Raw genomic sequence first — 18022 nt, 5'->3', positions numbered from 1 at the left:
GATCATCTGAATTGCAAGTGCAAAACACAGATTTCAATCGCTGTACCACACACAGCAAGCCAGCAAATTAACAGCTTCCTCCTTGCTTCTAATTCCCTTTGCCAATGAGAAGGCTCAGGGTCACAAATGACAGACTGTGCTCAGAAGATAGGAAAAGAGAAAGAGCTTCCGGAATCATGAAAGTGGGAACAGCACCATTCAAACCACAGAGAAAGAGAAAAACAAAAGAAGACAAGCCTACAGTTCCAAGCCCAGCTCCCTGGATGGAGAGGCTGACATCGTCATTACAAAGTAAGGCCGGCAGCACTGGTGACCACTGACTGGCAGGGCAGACTACTGATCACCTGTGGGTGCTGCAGAACCTCCCACCAAAGGTGACTGCCTGAACTTGTTTCCTTTGCTATGTAAGCCTGGAGTCTTGGGGTGTAACATGTTCCTTCATTTCATTTAGACTTAGTGACTGTTATAGATAAACATATTTCACTTATCTGGATAAACACTATTGTCTTATACTAGGATTTTTTTGTGTATGAAATTGAATTTGTATCATCAACATTTCTTAGAATGTTGGCACATCTCCTAAGGTACACACATGCCTACAATTCCATTTTTTAAATCCTTATAGTGGTTTTTTTTTTTTACTAATTTATTATCTTTACATAGTTATGCAAAGAAGTTGCCATTTAAGAAAGCAGTTAGGCTGGGCACCAGTGGTTCATGCCTGTAACCTAGCTACTCAGGAGGCTGAGATATGAGGATCACGATTCAAAACTGGCCTGGGAAGAAATGTCCTTGTGAGATTCATATCTCCAATTACCACTCAAAAACTGGAAGTGGTGCTGTCTCTCAAAGTGGTCCACCATTAGCCTTGAGCAAAGGAGCTAAGAGACAGCACCCACATCCTGAGGTCAAGATCCAGGATATCAATGTATATACAATACCCAGGGTACCAGAATCAAATACAGTTTTCTTATATGTACATTTATGTAGACTTCTATACAAGTATCAGTAGTTTCAGGTCAAGTGTGGCAGCTTTGTGTCACTCAGGAGAACTTACATGGGGAAGGGCTTCAGAGCTGTAGCTGAGGACCAATGACTGAAGCCTCTCTTGTTAACTCAGTAGGGAATTCCTTTGTTCATTACCTGCCAGGCATGGAGAGGCTTCCTTTGTCCAGTGGTGAACTCTGATAGACTTTCTTTCAGCAACCACAGCTTGGCTGTGCATCCCATACATGTGGCTGCCTTTCTGGAGCACTTCCCATTGTGGGACCCTCAGCTGACACCCTCGTGCATCTGATCCCAGCTTGGTAGGCATGACCAGCCACAGTCTCCCAGGACAGCTGCCCACCAGTGCCTCCAGCTTTCTACCTTCAGCCTGGCTTCCCATTATTCCTGCAAGAAATTTGACCTTCCTGGGCTGGGGATATAGCCTAGTGGCAAGGATGCCTGCCTTGGATACACGAGGCCCTAGGTTCGATTCCCCAGCACCACATATACAGAAAACGGCCAGAAGCGGCGCTGTGGCTCAAGTGGCAGAGTGCTAGCCTTGAGCGGGAAGAAGCCAGGGAAGGTGCTCGGGCCCTGAGTCCAAGGCCCAGGACTGGCCAAAAAAAAAAAGAAATTTGACCTTCCTTCCCAAGCTGCTTCTAACTTATTTAAACACAAGGTCTACGGCAGGTGTATTGTAAACTACCAGATTCTTACTGCTCCCATACAAGCCCTCTCAAGATGACAGCTCAGCCAATTCCTAGAACCGAGGGATGTATAACAACCCACTCTGTGCCATGGTTTCAGTTCTTGAAGTTGAGCTCCTCACAGCACACCAGTCTCCATCTCCCAAGTCCTGGGGTGACAGCGAACTCCTCAGCTTGTTTGTCCCACAGTGGAGCCTGTCCATCCCTCTGTGAGAACATCTGATGTCACCTGCTGACTTCTCATTTCTTCTACCTCAGCAGGGAGAGCTGCACACCAGGTCAGAAGTCAATACCACAATTTCTCCAGCCCTGATTTCGTCTCTGTGATTTCCTGGCTCCCCACAAGCTCCTCTGGTTTCTCCTTTCTTCACTTCCTCAGAATCTGCTCACTGTTGTTTCAGTGGATTCTTCCTCGTGGGAAACAATGTTGTTAACATTCAGCTCAACATCTTGTCCAGCACTGGCTAGGAATAACTATTACCAATGAGTTGAAAGACAGATTCAAGGAAAATGTCAAAGGGTTGGTGCAACAATTTGAAGAAGACACAAATAATTTGCTCATACTTACCAAATCACTGTTTACACTCTATGTAATGTGTTGTTGCTGACTGAAGTTGTTACCAATATACAATACATGTGATATTGTTACAATAAAGAATACACATGAAGGAGAAATATAAACAAGAGAGCTAGACTGTGATAAATGAAATGCCAGAGACTCACTGTGCAGCATCTGCCAGAACCCTGGCTTACATGGCGTATTGTCAGAATGAAGTAAAGTGCAGCAAACCCACACCTGATCTCACCACAGGAAGGAGGCTCTGCAAACCTCACCAGATGAGCACCATTCTCCTAGAAAGACATGAGAGAAATGTTGACCCTCGTCTTGGGGTGTGCAGGCCCAGACTAGGCACAAAATTTGTAGAATGGGAGATCCTGCAAGTATGATAAAGCATTTCTAATTGTTTTATACTTTTGCATGTGTACAAGAATATAACATTCTTGCTGTACTTTATGTTTTGTGCATATGCAGAAATGTTAGGCAGAATGCTCACTCGGGCACAATGGCAATGTGAGAGGATATGTTTATTCCCTCTGCACCTCAGACAGCTCTCAAAGTTCTCACACTCCTGCCTCAGGCTCCCAAGGAGATACAATTAGAGTGTGTAACACAAGTGGTCAATATGTAAGGTTTTCTTAAAGGTGACCATTGCCACTAAGCTCCTCCAGCGAAGACACATCTGCTCTAGGAGCTCACGCTCTGAGACTTCTACCCCAAGATGGCTTTATAGCAGAGGACATGCAAATAGGACGTCCCTCTGCTCATGAAAACCAGCCCATCCCTGACCTGCACCTCTGTGAGCTGGATTCCATCCAGTGATTGACACAGACCACTGACCATGGAGCTGGGGCTGCGCTGGGTTTTCCTTGTTGCTCTCTTAAAAGGTAATTTATAGGGAATAAGAGACACTGAGTGTGTAAGTGGACATGGGTGGAAGGCCATTTCCTGACTAGGAATATCTGTGTTTGCAGGTGTGCAGTGTGAGGTGCAGCTGGTGGAGTCTGGGGGAGGCTTGGTGCAGCCTGGGGGGTCCCTGAGACTCTCCTGTGCAGCCTCCGGATTCACCTTCAGTGATTACTACATGCACTGGATCCGCCAGCCTACAGGGAAGAGGCCTGAGTGGCTCTCATACATCAGTGGTGATAGTAATTACAAAAACTACGCAGACTCCGTGAAGGGCCGCTTCACCATCTCCAGAGACAACAGCAAGAACACAGTTTACCTGCAGATGAACAGCCTGAGAGAGGAGGACACGGCCCTCTATTACTGTGCCAGAGACACAGTGCAGGAAATCCAGTGTGGGCCCAGACACGAACCTCCCTGCAGGGCCGCTCAGGACCAGCAGGGGGCGCGCGGCACAGCTTGCAGCCGGGTCAGCCTGGGGAGCAGCTGCAGACAGGAGCCCAGGGCTGGTCTCCTGGTGTCTGAGCTAGTTCAGTGTTCAGCAGCTTTGACAGGATTCCTCCCTGAGTTTATAACCTGCACCTGAGAAGGCCAAAGTGTAGAATCCTACAGCCTTGGAAGCCAGTACACAGTAAGACAAAATAGCGCAACTCCGAAGTGCACCATGTGAGAGAGCAGACACAGCCCCTGGCATACTCCGGTGCGTCCTCCGTGAGGTCTCTGATCTTTTGCTATGACTGTTCAAAATGAGACAGAGATCACTTGGGAAGCAACAATGGCTCTGCAATGGTTACCAATACTGGATCCTGAAGAAACTCCGGGGACCTTGGTGATTCCATGAGACTCGGGACAAAGATTACAGGACTCACAGAGGTGGAATTCATTCTGTGGACAAAAGCAAAAAGGCCTGGTATGGTGACTCATGCCTGGAACCCGAGCTACTTGGGAGGAGGAGAGCAAAATCATCATTTGTGGTGATCAGATGGGGCAAAAACATAATGAGGTAACTCAGTGTGAGGAAATAACCTCATTTGATGTTTAAACTGCCTTCCAACCCATATTCAGAGCAATGAAGAAAACTTCAATAACAAATTTAACTAATATTCATTGGAAAGCACTTAAAGCTGTTTCTGAAAACACTCACACCCTCTCCTGCCTCCAGATTCCACTTCCATGTCTTGCCCTCCTCTGTCACATGGGAGGTCGGCCAACTGAGCCTTTTTCTAAGTAGCCTTGGATTAAGGGCAAGGGACTTACAGGTAAGTTATTTTAATGGGTGACTAAGCCTCCTTCCTATATTATTTAATGTTTAGCTTTTAATATACCACATGGTTCTTCTTCCTGTTCTGTGCCATTAAAAAGCCAGGGTGCACCAGCTCAATGGCAAGTCTGATTTCAGGAAAAGACCTGGAGAAAATGGCTCTTCAGAGACAAATTGGGGAAGATGGGTCAAAGTGGTAGTGGGGAACTGGAGTCCACGGTGGGTGACCTTCCTGACTTACAGGTTTCTCACAATGTGAATGGAATAAGAGCAGACCCACCATGTGCAATAATAGGACAATGCTCAGGTTATCTCTGCTTCCCAGAAAAATGACACTAATAGTCCACGCCATGCTGCAGAGACACCAGTGGGAAATCCCAAAGTTCTTGATGAACAAAGGATACACATATATGTATATATGATTTGTGTGTAAGTGTCTACAGCTGTGTGTGTGCATGTGTAGAAATGTGGGCCTGTGTGAGAATGTGCAAGTGTGTGTATGGGAGTGTGTGCACATATGGGACCATATGCCATTTATATACCATAAATGTTCCTCAAAGTACCATGTGTTAGAAGAGCTGTCTCCAATTTGTGTCAAGATTGTGAAACTTTTTTTTTTTTTTTTTGCCAGTCCTGGGCCTTGGATTCAGGGCCTGAGCACTGTCCCTGGCTTCTCTTTGCTCAAGGCTAGCACTCTGCCACTTGAGTCACAGCGCCACTTCTACACATTTTCTGTATATGTGGTGCTGGGGAATTGAACCCATGGCTTCAAGTATATGAGGGAAGCGCTCTTGCCACTAGGCCATATCCCCAGCACAGATTGTGAAACTTTTATAGGTGTGGCCCATGTCACTGACTTGTGCCATTCAATTGACCTCTCCCTGTGTGTGTATGTGTGTGTGTGTGTGTGTGTGTGTGTTTGTGTGTGTGTCCCTGTGTAGGTCTCCTTTTCTTTTGCTCTCTAACAATGAAGGGGAGGGGTATTTCTACACCATGTGTTTCCTGTTTTTAACATTAGACACAACACTGAAGGATTAAAGCCATGAGTCTGCTTGGACATGCAGAACTGACTATGAATCCAGGAGCCCAAATTAAGCTTTGATTATCTCAGTTAATTTTCATAGTAAGAAAATACCCTCACATACTACACCAAGCATCTGTGTCTCAAAACTGATTTCATGCTCACTTTTACCACCTGCTCCTTTTTTAATATTATTATCTCACATTCCAGTGACATGTATCTAGAAATATTGTCTTTGTCAGTGAAACTACCATTTTCTTTGCATTTGGTCTTGTGCTCTCCTAGACACAACACATTTGCAGGCTCCTCCCCATGCATGAACCAAGCTTGTTTCTGTCCACAGCAATGTCCCCTCTTGAGCCATGGTCCTCTTCCATTGAGGAGAACCTCCAGGCAAGGAGTAGAGCTGAAAAGGAGATTTCTGGGGGGTCAGAAGTCGGCAGGAGAAGAGTAAATTCTACATTTCACTGAGAATACTAGACTACAGGGAAGATTCATTCTCCGTGGAAGACCAGGCATGACGTGAGAAAGCTACAGCCTTTCTCTCTATAGAAACAAACTCTCAGGATCTGGATGAGGAAAAGTTGGAGGTTGAAAAGGAGAAGGGAGGTACACACTAAGAGAGGAAAAACATATAATGGATTCTATGGAGAGATCAAGTAGTATAATTCTTTACAAAGACTAAGTCAAACACCAGCAAAATAAGTACCAGGAAATGGGCACCTCCAAGTGAGGGGAAGTGACAATGTTAGAAGAATGAAGGGGAAAAGCAGGAGAACTCAGACAAGAATACACTGAATATCACAAAATTGAGGAAAATATGGTGAGGGATGGGTCAAAGGAAAGTAAAGATGTTGACAGGATGACAAGGACCAACATGTACTATACACATAAACTGCTTTGTTAAATGGAAAACAAAATAATACATATCCTAAAAATTAAGAAAAGTGAGGGAAGGGGTGGTTTTGGAAGGGTGGGTAAAAATGTTAAAAGGAGTGACATTGATCAAGCCTCAATGTATTCATTTAACAGCTTTACTAAATGGCAACTCCTTTGTAGTGCTACAAAGATAGTTTAAAAATAATAAAAAAATATTTTTTCAAAAACAAACAGTTCAGCAATGTTAACTAAAGGTAGGTGAGTTACTAGGTTCCGGCCTTAAAGAAGTTTCTATGCAGTCAGTGGTTAGTCTTGAAGCCAATTCGTTAGCGACACAGTATGCTAACTTTGTATGTTTCATAGTTTATTGTATGTTTCATAGTTTATATACTTGTGTAAAAAAAACTCTGTTTTCCACTTGCATCTCTGTGTACACTGCCCTCTTAAGATTTCAACCTGAGACCTTGTTTTATAGCCAAGGACATGCAAATAGGAAGTCCCTCTGCTCATGAAAACCAGCCCATCCCTGACCTGAAGCTCTGTGAGCTGGATCCCATCCAGTAACTGCCACAGACAACTCAACATGGAGCTGGGTCTGTGCTGGGTTTTCCTTGTTGTTCTCTTAAAAGGTAATTTATCGGGAATAAGAGATACTGAGTGTGCAAATCGACATGAATAGGAGAAATAGTGAATACATGTGAAGTTTTCTGACCAGGATTCCTTGTGTTTGCAGGTGTCCAGTGTGAGGTGCAGCTGGTGGAGTCTGGGGGAGGCTTGGTGCAGCCTGGGGGGTCCCTGAGACTCTCCTGTGCAGCCTCCGGATTCACCTTCAGTAGCTCTGGCATGCACTGGATCCGCCAAGCTCCAGGGAAGGGGCTGGAGTGGGTGGCAGTTATATGGTATGATGGAAGTCAACAAAAATATGCAGAGTCTGTGAAGGGCCGCTTCACCATCTCCAGAGACAACTCCAAGAACATGCTGTACCTGCAAATGAGCAGCCTGAAAGCAGAGGACACCGCCGTGTATTACTGTGCAAGCCACAGTGAATGGACTTCAGTCCCAGCCCAGACACAAACCTGCCTGCAAATGTGTTCCGGCCTGCAGGGGGCGATCAGGACATACAGGGCTCAGGCTCAGCCCCAGGAACTGGAGCAGAGGGTTACTTCCACCTGTGCTCCTCTGTGTCCACCCTGCCTCTGCTCCTCCTGTACCAGTTCTCCTCTCTGTGTTTCCTCTCTGTGTCTACCCTGCATCTACACTCATATGCACCAATGACAGATCAGGTCTTCTGTGAAGGCACAGGAAAATGGTGACTTCTATGTGGACCTTGGAGCACATGGAATAGTCAACCAATAATTTCGATCTTGTATCAGGATCAATTAAAGATGTAAGTTGGAACTCATCAAATTTTGACATTTTATTTTCTGCTCAAGTGACAATCAAATAAGTAAGTGACCTGCTTTCAAATAGAAGAAATATTGGCAAATCACATACCCAACTGTTGGGGTCAGCTGCACCTTTAAGGGGCCACAGCTGACCTCAGTCTGTCCCTCAGCTTCCTGTCTTTAACAGGAAGAGAAGGAAGTCTGACATCACTTGAGGGACAGCCCCTTGGAGCCAATCAGGGGTCCCCTCTCTTGTGCCCGCCTTTGGAGTATATCTGGGGGGGCTCCTCATTTGAATAAACAGAAGCCCCAGAGGTTTTCTCCAGGGGCCCACTTGTCCGTGTCATTCTTGGCGGCTTTGGGGCACCCTGCGACCACATGCCACCGAGGTACCCGTGGCCATCACTCCCGCATGAGTGATAATGGACCACCCAGAAAGGGGCGGACAAGCCCCTTCCACCCTCAAGCGAGGGGAAGTCGAGAGAGAGAGGAGGCTACCTATGGCCATCCCTCCCACGTGAGAGCGATAAAGGACCACCCAGGAAGGGGCTTGTCAGCCCCTTCCCCCCCCAAGAGAGGGGAAGTAGAGAGAGAGAGCCCACACCCGACTACATTTGTGTATCCAGAAGGTGAGAGGAATCCTCAACACTCACCTGTTGGAAAATCCATTGATGAATTGGGCAAAGACTTGTACAGACATTTTGTAATTTCCCATATATTAATGCATACCAAATGCATACTTTGTAACTGTGAGGTACATCTTAAGTATTTGTCCTCAGTTATGTATTTATCCTCATTGTTAGCAATGAGCAGTACAGCTGATTAGAGGAAGTGACAGGCATGTAGATAATGACATGAGAAATGCAGACATGTCAGCATGTGTCGGTGTGAACCTGGATTCTCTATGTCTTCTCTCAGCAAACACTGCAGTGCGTCACACCTCGCCTGCTCCCATTAGAGGAAGGGGGTCCTGAACACAGCAACAGCCAGGTTCACTCTGCACAAGATATGAACCAGAGGACACTGAGAGAGAGGAAGAAACGATAAAACATGAAATCTTCTATCCAGCTCATGCTAATATGTGGGGATCTTCTTATACATTCACATCTACAGAAGCGGAGTAATTATAATATATAGATCAAAGTAGGATGACTCTGTATAACAAGGCACATGGATGCAATTAGATATATATTTTCTGGGAGATCATCTTTGCAGCAATGTCCCTCAGGACTCTCACATCTGCTCTTGGCACTATCCTCCCTGAAACTTCCAGCCCAGGTCTTTCTATATAGTAGAAGACATGCAAATAGGGCCTTGTTCTACTCAGTAAAACCAGCCAGCCCTGAGCCTGAAGGTCTGAGAGAGGCATCAGCCCTGGATTCCAGGTGAACCCATTCATTGATCAGGCTGAACACAGGCCATTCACCATGGAGCTGGGACTGCACTGGGTTTTTCTTGTTGCTCTTTTAAAAGGTAATTAATGGGGAACAAAAGATATTGTGTGTGAAAATAGACACTAGTGGGAGGAAGAGCGTTTGGCCATTCCTGACCAGGTTCCTTGTGTTTGCAGGTGTCCAGTGTGAGGTGCAGCTGGTGGAGTCTGGGGGAGGCTTGGTGCAGCCTGGGGGGTCCCTGAGCCTCTCCTGTGCAGCCTCTGGATTCACCTTCAGTAGTTACTACATGCACTGGATCCGACAAGCTCCAGGAAAAGGGCTGGAGTGGATTGCACAAATTAATCAAAATGGTGGTAGCACATACTACACAGAGTCTGTGAAAGGAAGATTCACCATCTCCAGAGACAACAATAAAAACATGCTGAATCTGCAAATGAACAGCCTGAGAACCGAGGACACCGCTGTGTATTACTGTGCAAGAGACACAGTGCAAGGAGCTCAGTGTGAGCCCAGACACAAACCTCTCAGCAGGGACTCTGGGCCAGCAGGGGGCGCTGGGCCCTGGGTCAGCTGCAGGGCAGAAGGAGGAGATGTCTCCTGGTGCCTGGCTCCCTCCCCATCTCATAGTGTTCCCAGGAGCCTCTAGACTTGTGTCTGTACTGACCCAGGATGCCACTGAATGTAAAAGGCTGGGCTTTCCTGCTTTGAAAAGATAGATAAGATACCTTACCATAGGAGTAAAGCACAGGGTCACCTTCAGGGCAGAAATGACTCTGCCACAGTCACCACAATCAGGACCTGAGAGAGCTCAGGGTTCTTCAGTGGGTTCTCTCCCAGCACGTTCAGGACAGAGACTCAGAGGGTTTCCCTGATGAGGACAGACTTTTGGATTTGTGCTGTGAGAAGGAGCAGGGGAGACCAGACTCGGGGATGCATAGAACGTGACAGGTCCCAGGCCACCCTCCTCTTCCACAGGGACCAGGACCTCAGACTCAGGCCTGATTCACTCCTGCCCTAGCAGCAGATTTCTCTTCTTGCTGGATAATACTAATGTTCACACCTCCCTTTCCTATGTGTTCAACCAGAAAATGCTGCTTGTGTCCCTGTGGACTAAAGCACACTACCTGACACATCTTCCTGAGGATCAAGTGTGGCTCATCATCTGGAGAAAGTTGATGCGTCTGCTTGGGCTCCATTGTACACAACCTCCAGTTGCCCTCTGCAAGGATGGGTTAGGAAATGAAAATGGACATTATGGACTTGTGGGTAAGACTGACAGGACAGAATGTGATGTGGAGTGAGAGCTGACCTTGCTCTGCACAGACTGCCATGGAGTCACCCAGCGGGAAGATGGGCCACATCCTTGTGCTGTCAAGTCTGTGGAGAGTGGCCAGGTGACTGTGAGCCATGTCCCTGAGGATGCCACATGGTGAATCACCCTGAAAATTAGTCCTGGTACACGAAGGTTGTTACCCAGGTGACCCTCTGTCCCAGAGCCCCAGGTCCTCTCTTCTCTCACTACTGATGGTTCTCTGCCACCCTCTCCTCCCTTCTCTAAATGTTAGAATTCCTACTTACTTCCATCCTCATCTCATTAGAATAAAAAGCAAAGTGTTTTATGCCTTGCACACATTTGCATGTACATCACACTTGCCTCAACACATCTTCTCCCTCACCCCGCCCCAGATCCATCTTTGTATTGTCAAGGATTCTCTGGTAAATGATGTAAATGCTCAACCCATGGAGACTTTTCCATTCTTGTTGACTCTCCTGTCTATTTGAAGAGAAGATTCAGTTCTCATTTCTAGCAGGAAACTCTTTAGGAACGATGTGTGAGGCTCTTCTGTCTTCTGAAGGCCCTGCAGATTGGATGGGTTTTGACTGCAGGGTCCAGGATGCTGGAGCCGCACTGAGCATGATGTTGACAGAGGCAAGAGAGGCAGCCATGGCCACTGCTTCATAGAAATGTTTGATTTACTTGGAGGTTTGTAGAGATGCTCTCCTACAAGTTTCTCTAGTTCAAATGCTGGCTTAAAGTTTACCTTAATAAAATAAACTTAAAGTTAAAATATTGTATGTTTAGCATTACAGAACAATGTTTCAGTAAACATATCAACATTGTGAGGCAATTGCCAAAATAAAGCTAATGAATATAAACTAAAGCTAATAAGTTATATAATGTATATGAAACATCATCTTACTAGGTTCAATTATATATAGACACATATAGATAGTTGTGTGTATTCATGTGTATATATTATTTACACAATATACAATATTATATATATATAGGTAAATAATGAGCTAACATGGATATTTCACTGGTACAAATTCTACAGAGATTCTCATCCCAGCTCTGTGGAACTCTTCTTAGTGTGCAGGGAGCTCTATTGAACTCCTCTCACTGTGCCAGAAGCTCATGTAACCCTGCAGAGACGAGAGGATGGGGTACTTAACATTGTAAGACAAGTATTGACAAGTTAAAAGCAGAACTGGTCATCCTGTCTGGAAAAATAGGGAATGGGTGGTCACTGCCTGAATTCTCCATGCTAGGGAGCATAGATCAAGGTTGGTGCATGAAACATGTCTTCTATACCCAGTGTGATGCTTGATGCTTTGTCCTGCTTAGTAATACACAAGTCGGCTGGGGAGCTGCCTACCTCAGACCATTATGACAGGAAAGGGCTATCACACTATGGAGATGCACCACAGTGAAAGAGATGTACAGGAATAGGGCAGTATTCAGGAACCAGTTGCTCCTCTGGAAAACTCTTATTTCTTCTAGTATGGCAATGATCTCAAAGCCACACGAATATGTTAACATAACTAACATGACTGTGTTGATTTATCATCTTGAAGTTCAGTCACAAACAGGTGCAATCCAGGTCCACATTGAATTTTCTCTTCAGAATATAGTCATTATTTCACATTTAATATTTCAAATAAGTTAAATGGCAATTAATACAGTGTTTGTATATCATGAAATCAATCATTTATGTACACCTTTAGGGTTGAATGCATCAAGCTAGTTAGTGCCAAGTCTATCTCAATTCCTTTATTACTATTTCACTTTGATCATTAAATATCTATTGATTAAACAAATTTTCCATCTGAACTACATCATTTCTGACTGTGGCAAGTTTTCTGTACAGCAGGTCATCCTGTGAAAATAAGAGTCAGTACTCTTTTTAAATTAACATCTCTCGTTTTCCCCGTAGCCTTTATATACACCCAGTCTACTTTCTACCTCTAGAATGCACACTTTTCCACATTCCACATGTAAGTAAACAATGCAGACCTTTACCAGCTATGGGTTGTCCCATGTAGCTAATGTCCTGAGTGTCATCCATGTTGTTGCAAAGAGCATCATTTCTTTATATTCAAGGTCATCTAAATATTCCATTGTATGAATGAACCACGCCACCTTATACGTGTCTTCCTACATGAGCACTTTGGTTATAACTACCTCGACTCCACTGGTGTTGGTGGCATTTCTGATTACTGAAATTTCTGTTTCTTCAGGATTCTCCATACACAGCATTCCACGAAGATGTTCTTATTTCTACTCTGACCAACAGCGAACACGAGTTACCCTTCTGCACATCCTCACCATCACTTGTCATCTCTTGTTTTTGCTATAATAGCTATTCTAATTGGTCTTTTTTAAAGTTTTTTTGTTAGACTAGATATTAAATTTTGTTACCTTGCTTGTGTTGAGCTGGCACCATAAATCTAGAGACACACCTTCAGTTCTGTGATTTCCTGGTTAGTATAGAAGTGGAGTCTAGCAAAATTTTATGCCTGGGCTGATCATAAACTTTAATCCTCCAGACTTAAGCTTCATGAGTATCTATCTAAGATTTCAGACACGTACCACTGCACTTGGCTTCTTGTTATTGATTTAATTTATACCGCTGATAAAGAGCTGGAGCATTGTCCATATATCATTTAGCCACCTGTGTTCTTTGGGAAATATCTATTGATGTTCTCTGGCTATTTTTGTTTTGTTTTCTTTAGATTGAATTGAGTTCCTTCTATATCTGGATATATCCTCCTAACCAGACTCATGATTTGTAAATGCTGTCTCTGAATCTGTGTGGTGTCTCTTCACTTCATTCATTCTCATCTTAGCTATGCAATTTGTGAGTTGAATCACTCTCATTTGTGTAATCTGGCTTTCTTCCTTGCACCTTTGGAGTTCTGGAACTGAATTTCTTGCCTCAAATACTCTCTAGATCACTTCCACTGTGTTTTGCTCTATTAGTTTTATTAATTCAACTCTTGTATCTAAGTCACTCATATATTTCAAGTTCAGGTTTTGTAAATATTATGAGAATAGAGTCCAAATTTCCTTCACAAGATTCCATGAGGACAGAACTTGCTTGAGATAAGGAGCTCTTAAAGGTCACTGTGACAAGGTAGAAAGATAACAAACATGGGAAAACTGGGACTGGGGCTTTACCTGGTGACTGGGTTCTAAGTTTTGAGAAGTAGACCAGGGGAAATTTTAGATGTGTGAGCAGAGGTTAGTGGTGACTCCTCCACAGTTTTAGAAGACCATGACATTGATAGGAAGGTGAGGAGCAAGACTTTGATGAAAGGGTCTCATAGCAGTGGTGATTCCAGGGGAAATTGGTCTGGAGGTCACCACAGCTCCATTGTCAGAAAGAACCTGTCTCTGTGTTGCCAGTGCACTTAGATGTTGTGTGAGGCTGAATTGAAAGATGATGGACTAGTTTATCTTATCTGAGGAAACACACCACTCAGAAAACGGGCTGTGTATTTACTGGCTACTTTTAGCCAGATTTATAGTGAGAAATTGAGCAATGAAACGAATGGGAAGATTTGTAAAAGTGGCAGTTGGACCAGAAAACGGCACTTGTCAACTTCAGGTAAAGGAGATATCAGCAGCAGCAACACCTGCAAGACCCAGGTGTTTTTGTGACTGAGCAGCCTGGAAGAGGAGGACACAGCCATGGGTGACTGGGAGTGAAATTCAGTGAGACACAGACCCAAACTCTGGGGTGCTCAGCTCCAGCAGGGGGAGCTGGAGACACGGAAAGCAGAGGGCCTCCCAGGCCAGGGTGCTGGGCAGTGTGGGAACCTCACTCTCTGAACTGTGGGTCATTACCCCCATCCCCTCCATGAGCAGTTATTCCAGAGATCATTCCTGCCTTTGCATCACATTGCTTTTCTCTTTGTAAATCAAGGTTGGCTGCCCTTTCCCCTCTCAGAATAGGTTCTTTCATCATAATAATGATGGCTGAGTTTTCAATTATGCTTCCCATATAATGACATAGAATATCACACTTATACGCATGTGATGGAATGGATGCATCTCTCCAACCTCCACTCCCTGTCCTCTCTTCTAGTCTTAGTTCACTCAGCACCGTCTTGTGGACTGGCCTGTGTATGCTCTGTTGACGTTGGGGTCATACACCCCAGCCCTTCCCTCTTCGGGGGACATCTGACACTGCGTTGATATTCTCACTGTCACAGTGCAGAAGGTGTTTTCTTCCTGGATCTAGATTAGAGAGGCCATCACTGTTGACAGCTTCCTACGTCATTACAGGACCTCAGCACAGGATCATCCGATGCCAATAAAGCCGAGACTGAGAATCTGATTCAAATCCTAAAACTAGTCAACATTCATGAAGATGTGCCTCTTCACAGTAGTTTTATATATTAAAGCTATACATCAGTAATGTGGCTTGAAACAATTACACACATGCGTGCAGACACACACACACACACACACACACACACACACACACACACTGCATCCAATGATCATTTGACCACTTCCCCTTCAGGACTATTTTGTGTGTGGCCACTGGCACCTGTGCATGGGTCTACACTAGCTGCTGTTGCCATAGAGACAGAGTGAAGACACCAGGCAGGCTCTGCACAGACGTTGAAACCTAGCAGTCGGCTCTGTGTGTCTTGTCTCGATGACTGGAACACAGTCTGTGCAGAGGGCAGCACTGACTTCTTCTGGATGTGAGCTGACTCCATTCCCCAAGACACAGGGCTATTTGGAAGGTGTGGCTTCAGTCACCTCCTGTGTGTCTAGCTGACTTGATGTAATTATTAAAATCACAAATACGCAGAATCTTTTTCATTGCCTACCAAGTGCTAAAATATCGATGCTGAATATTAGTCAAGAATGCACATCAGGTTTTCATATTTTCGATCATTGCAGACAGGTATTCATGGCTCTTACATGTGATCCTAGGTATTCAGGCTGTGGCCAATAGGGAGCCCTACTACACTGTAGGCAGGAGTGTAAATTTTTTCCACCACTCTGGAAAGCAGTGTGGAGGTTCTTCAAAGGGCTAAACATAGAGCTCTCCTATGACCCATCAATACCGCTTTGGGAATTTGTCCAAAGGATTACCAGCAAGATCACACTAAAGTTACCAGCCCAGATACCCACTCAGTAGATGAATGGATCAAGAAAATGTGGTACATATACACAATGGAATTCTATGCATCTATCAGAAAGAATGACATTGTCCCATTCATAAGGAAATGGAAAGACTTGGAAAAAATCATACTTAGTGCAGACCCAAAGAAGCATACTAAGCCAGACCCAAAGAAGCATAGACTCTATGGTTTCCTTCATTGGTAAAAATTAGTACATGTCTAGGATACGCCTATTAGAATAACATAGTAACTCAATAGCTATGTGCATGTGAACATATAAGATGATGCTAAGCAAAATGAAATCCAAGTTTTGGAAATAAGTGGTTTTATCTCTGTTTTTGTTTTCAACTTACCATGTGAAATTATGCCTTTTTCTTTTTTCTTTCTTCCCCATAGTTTTACCCTTAATGCCACTGTAACTGATTTTCGTGCTCTGGGTATTGTATGTGTGGTTATCAGAACTAGGGAAGGGAAGGGGAACATCAAAATGGAGAAACAAAGGGTAAAAGACTAACCAATGCAACAGCACTACTTACAAGACAGTATGCTATAATCGAAATGTGCAACATGGGATGATGGGAATTGGGGGTGGAGGAAGGTAGAAGAAAAACAAGGGAGGAGATAACAAGTTTGATAAGAAATGTACTCACTGCCTTACATATGAAACTTAACCCCTTTGTACATTACTTCAACAACTAGAAAAAGAAGAATAAAACCACCTTTGGCTGTATAAGTGACATATAACAAACTGAAAGTGTTTTTTAAAAAATTGAGGGGGAAAATATACAGAAATAACAATGGAATGTGAGCAGCAATTGCTCTTCGGTCAGAGCACAGAGTATAGATAACAAGATTAACAGTGCTCTCACACATGGATTTGCTGGGATTGCTTTGTCCAAAGGTGTCAGTGGCAGGAGGACTGAGTCTTTGATCCCCCACATTCTCAAGTGTGACATGTCACAGAGGTGTCTGTGTGTAGTTGGAGATGCGTTCACACAGGTGTTCCCTGGCTTCAATGTGGAAAAAGGAGGACCATGTAGCAATGGTCACAATGTGGGAATCGAGTAGTTCTCTGCTCTAAAAGTCATACAGAGTCGTGCTGGACCCTCAAGGTTTTGCTCTTTGGAACAGAGATCACAGGAGGTGTCCATACTGCGAGCTATACTGTGGGGATGGAGCTGCTCTCTGCTCCTCCACCCCTCACAGCAGCTCAGCCCCAATCCCAGGATCCAGCAGCTGGGCTGTCAGAGCAGGAGTTATCTGGTGGATCTTTAAAACAACACAATTTTAAAGCAAGAAGAATTCCTGGGTTCCAAGTAGGAATGTTGCCTTGAAAATCATCCTGTGTGAAACTTCACTGCCAAGTCTCATGAGAGGCTTTGCACCAAGGCAGTAAAAAATGATTTTATAAATCTAACTCATTCTAATAGTGAAAAGAATTAAGACCTCTGAAAACGCAGCTGAGTGAACCTGGAAGCTAATCACTGGTCCACTCCGTTCAGGGCTTTCGTTCACTAGGAGTCTCCCTCCAGCTCTGCAAAGTTTCAAGTTCAACATTTTCTCCCATACTAGGTCTGGGGACACAGCTTGTTTTTACAAAATCTCAGATTTCTACAGGAAATGCATGAACTGGGACTTTCAAATGCTAGGGCCCTGTGCCAGTAGCTCACATCTATAACGATAGCTACTCTAGAGGCAGAGATTGCAAGGATCATAGTTGCAGACCTGCCCAGCCAAACATAACTCACAAGATGTCTTCTCAACCAGAGTTAAGGTTGGGATTATGGGATGCTAAGTTTGGGAGCTCTGCCGTCCAGGCCAGCTCAGGCAGAAAGTTCGTGAGACTCCATCTCAGAGGAAGAAGCAGAGCATGGGGTCTCTATGACACCTGTCACCAGCTATGGTGGGAAGATTCAGATAAGATGACCACAGTTCAGATGCGTGCCTGGGAAAAGTCCAAAACCCATCGCAAAACAACCAGTACAAACAGAGCTTGACTCATGGCTCAGTGCTACAGAGCTCCTGCTTGACAAGCATACATGTTGTGAGGCCCTGAGTCTATGTGAACAAACTGGGGTGTCATATATGAAGGATTAACCCGACCCTATTGTCCCAGGTCCATACAGGCGCCTGCCATAATCCCAGGTATACACTGACCTGCTTTGAGATGCAGGCAGGGTAATTCACCTAAGCCCAGCTGTAAACAGTCCTTTGAGGGCCCAGTGGAAAAGCCCCAAACTACTTAGACCTAGAAGCTTTTTCATTAACTTCTGCCTCCTTGCTCAGACCTCGTATAAGCCTGATCCCAAATTCACTCCCTCCCACAAACTCCAAACCTGTGGGAAGGTCTGTGCCTCTCTCTGGCAAGAAACAGTCCTCACCTGTTGATGATGCAGTCTGGCCTATTCCTTTTCCATTCTCCTCCATTTTCCTAACAATGAACAAAAATTCCTACCTAGTAACATGGTACAAACCCAAACATGAAACATTAGTCACT

The 18022-nt window shown here is 44.7% G+C and overlaps 3 gene segments (V, D, J or C); all 3 read left to right on the top strand.

Moving 5' to 3' along the window:
• Nucleotides 1-3058: 3058 nt before the first annotated feature.
• Nucleotides 3059-3745, top strand: LOC125345371. The segment is given in 2 exon segments: nucleotides 3059-3140; nucleotides 3228-3745. Coding segments are annotated over 2 exon segments (564 nt in total).
• Nucleotides 3746-6879: 3134 nt separating this feature from the next.
• On the top strand, nucleotides 6880-8752 carry LOC125345370. The segment is given in 3 exon segments: nucleotides 6880-6949; nucleotides 7054-7410; nucleotides 8624-8752. Coding segments are annotated over 3 exon segments (532 nt in total).
• Nucleotides 8753-9118: 366 nt separating this feature from the next.
• LOC125345369 lies at nucleotides 9119-10532 on the top strand. The segment is given in 3 exon segments: nucleotides 9119-9178; nucleotides 9276-9602; nucleotides 10423-10532. Coding segments are annotated over 3 exon segments (483 nt in total).
• The last annotated feature ends 7490 nt before the right edge of the window (nucleotides 10533-18022 follow it).

The sequence above is a fragment of the Perognathus longimembris genome, unplaced genomic scaffold (genome assembly GCF_023159225.1).
Source record: "Perognathus longimembris pacificus isolate PPM17 unplaced genomic scaffold, ASM2315922v1 HiC_scaffold_5537, whole genome shotgun sequence".
Lineage (NCBI taxonomy): Eukaryota > Metazoa > Chordata > Mammalia > Rodentia > Heteromyidae > Perognathus > Perognathus longimembris.
Note: the sequence above shows the minus strand (reverse complement) of the source record. Positions and strands in the feature narration are given on the sequence as shown.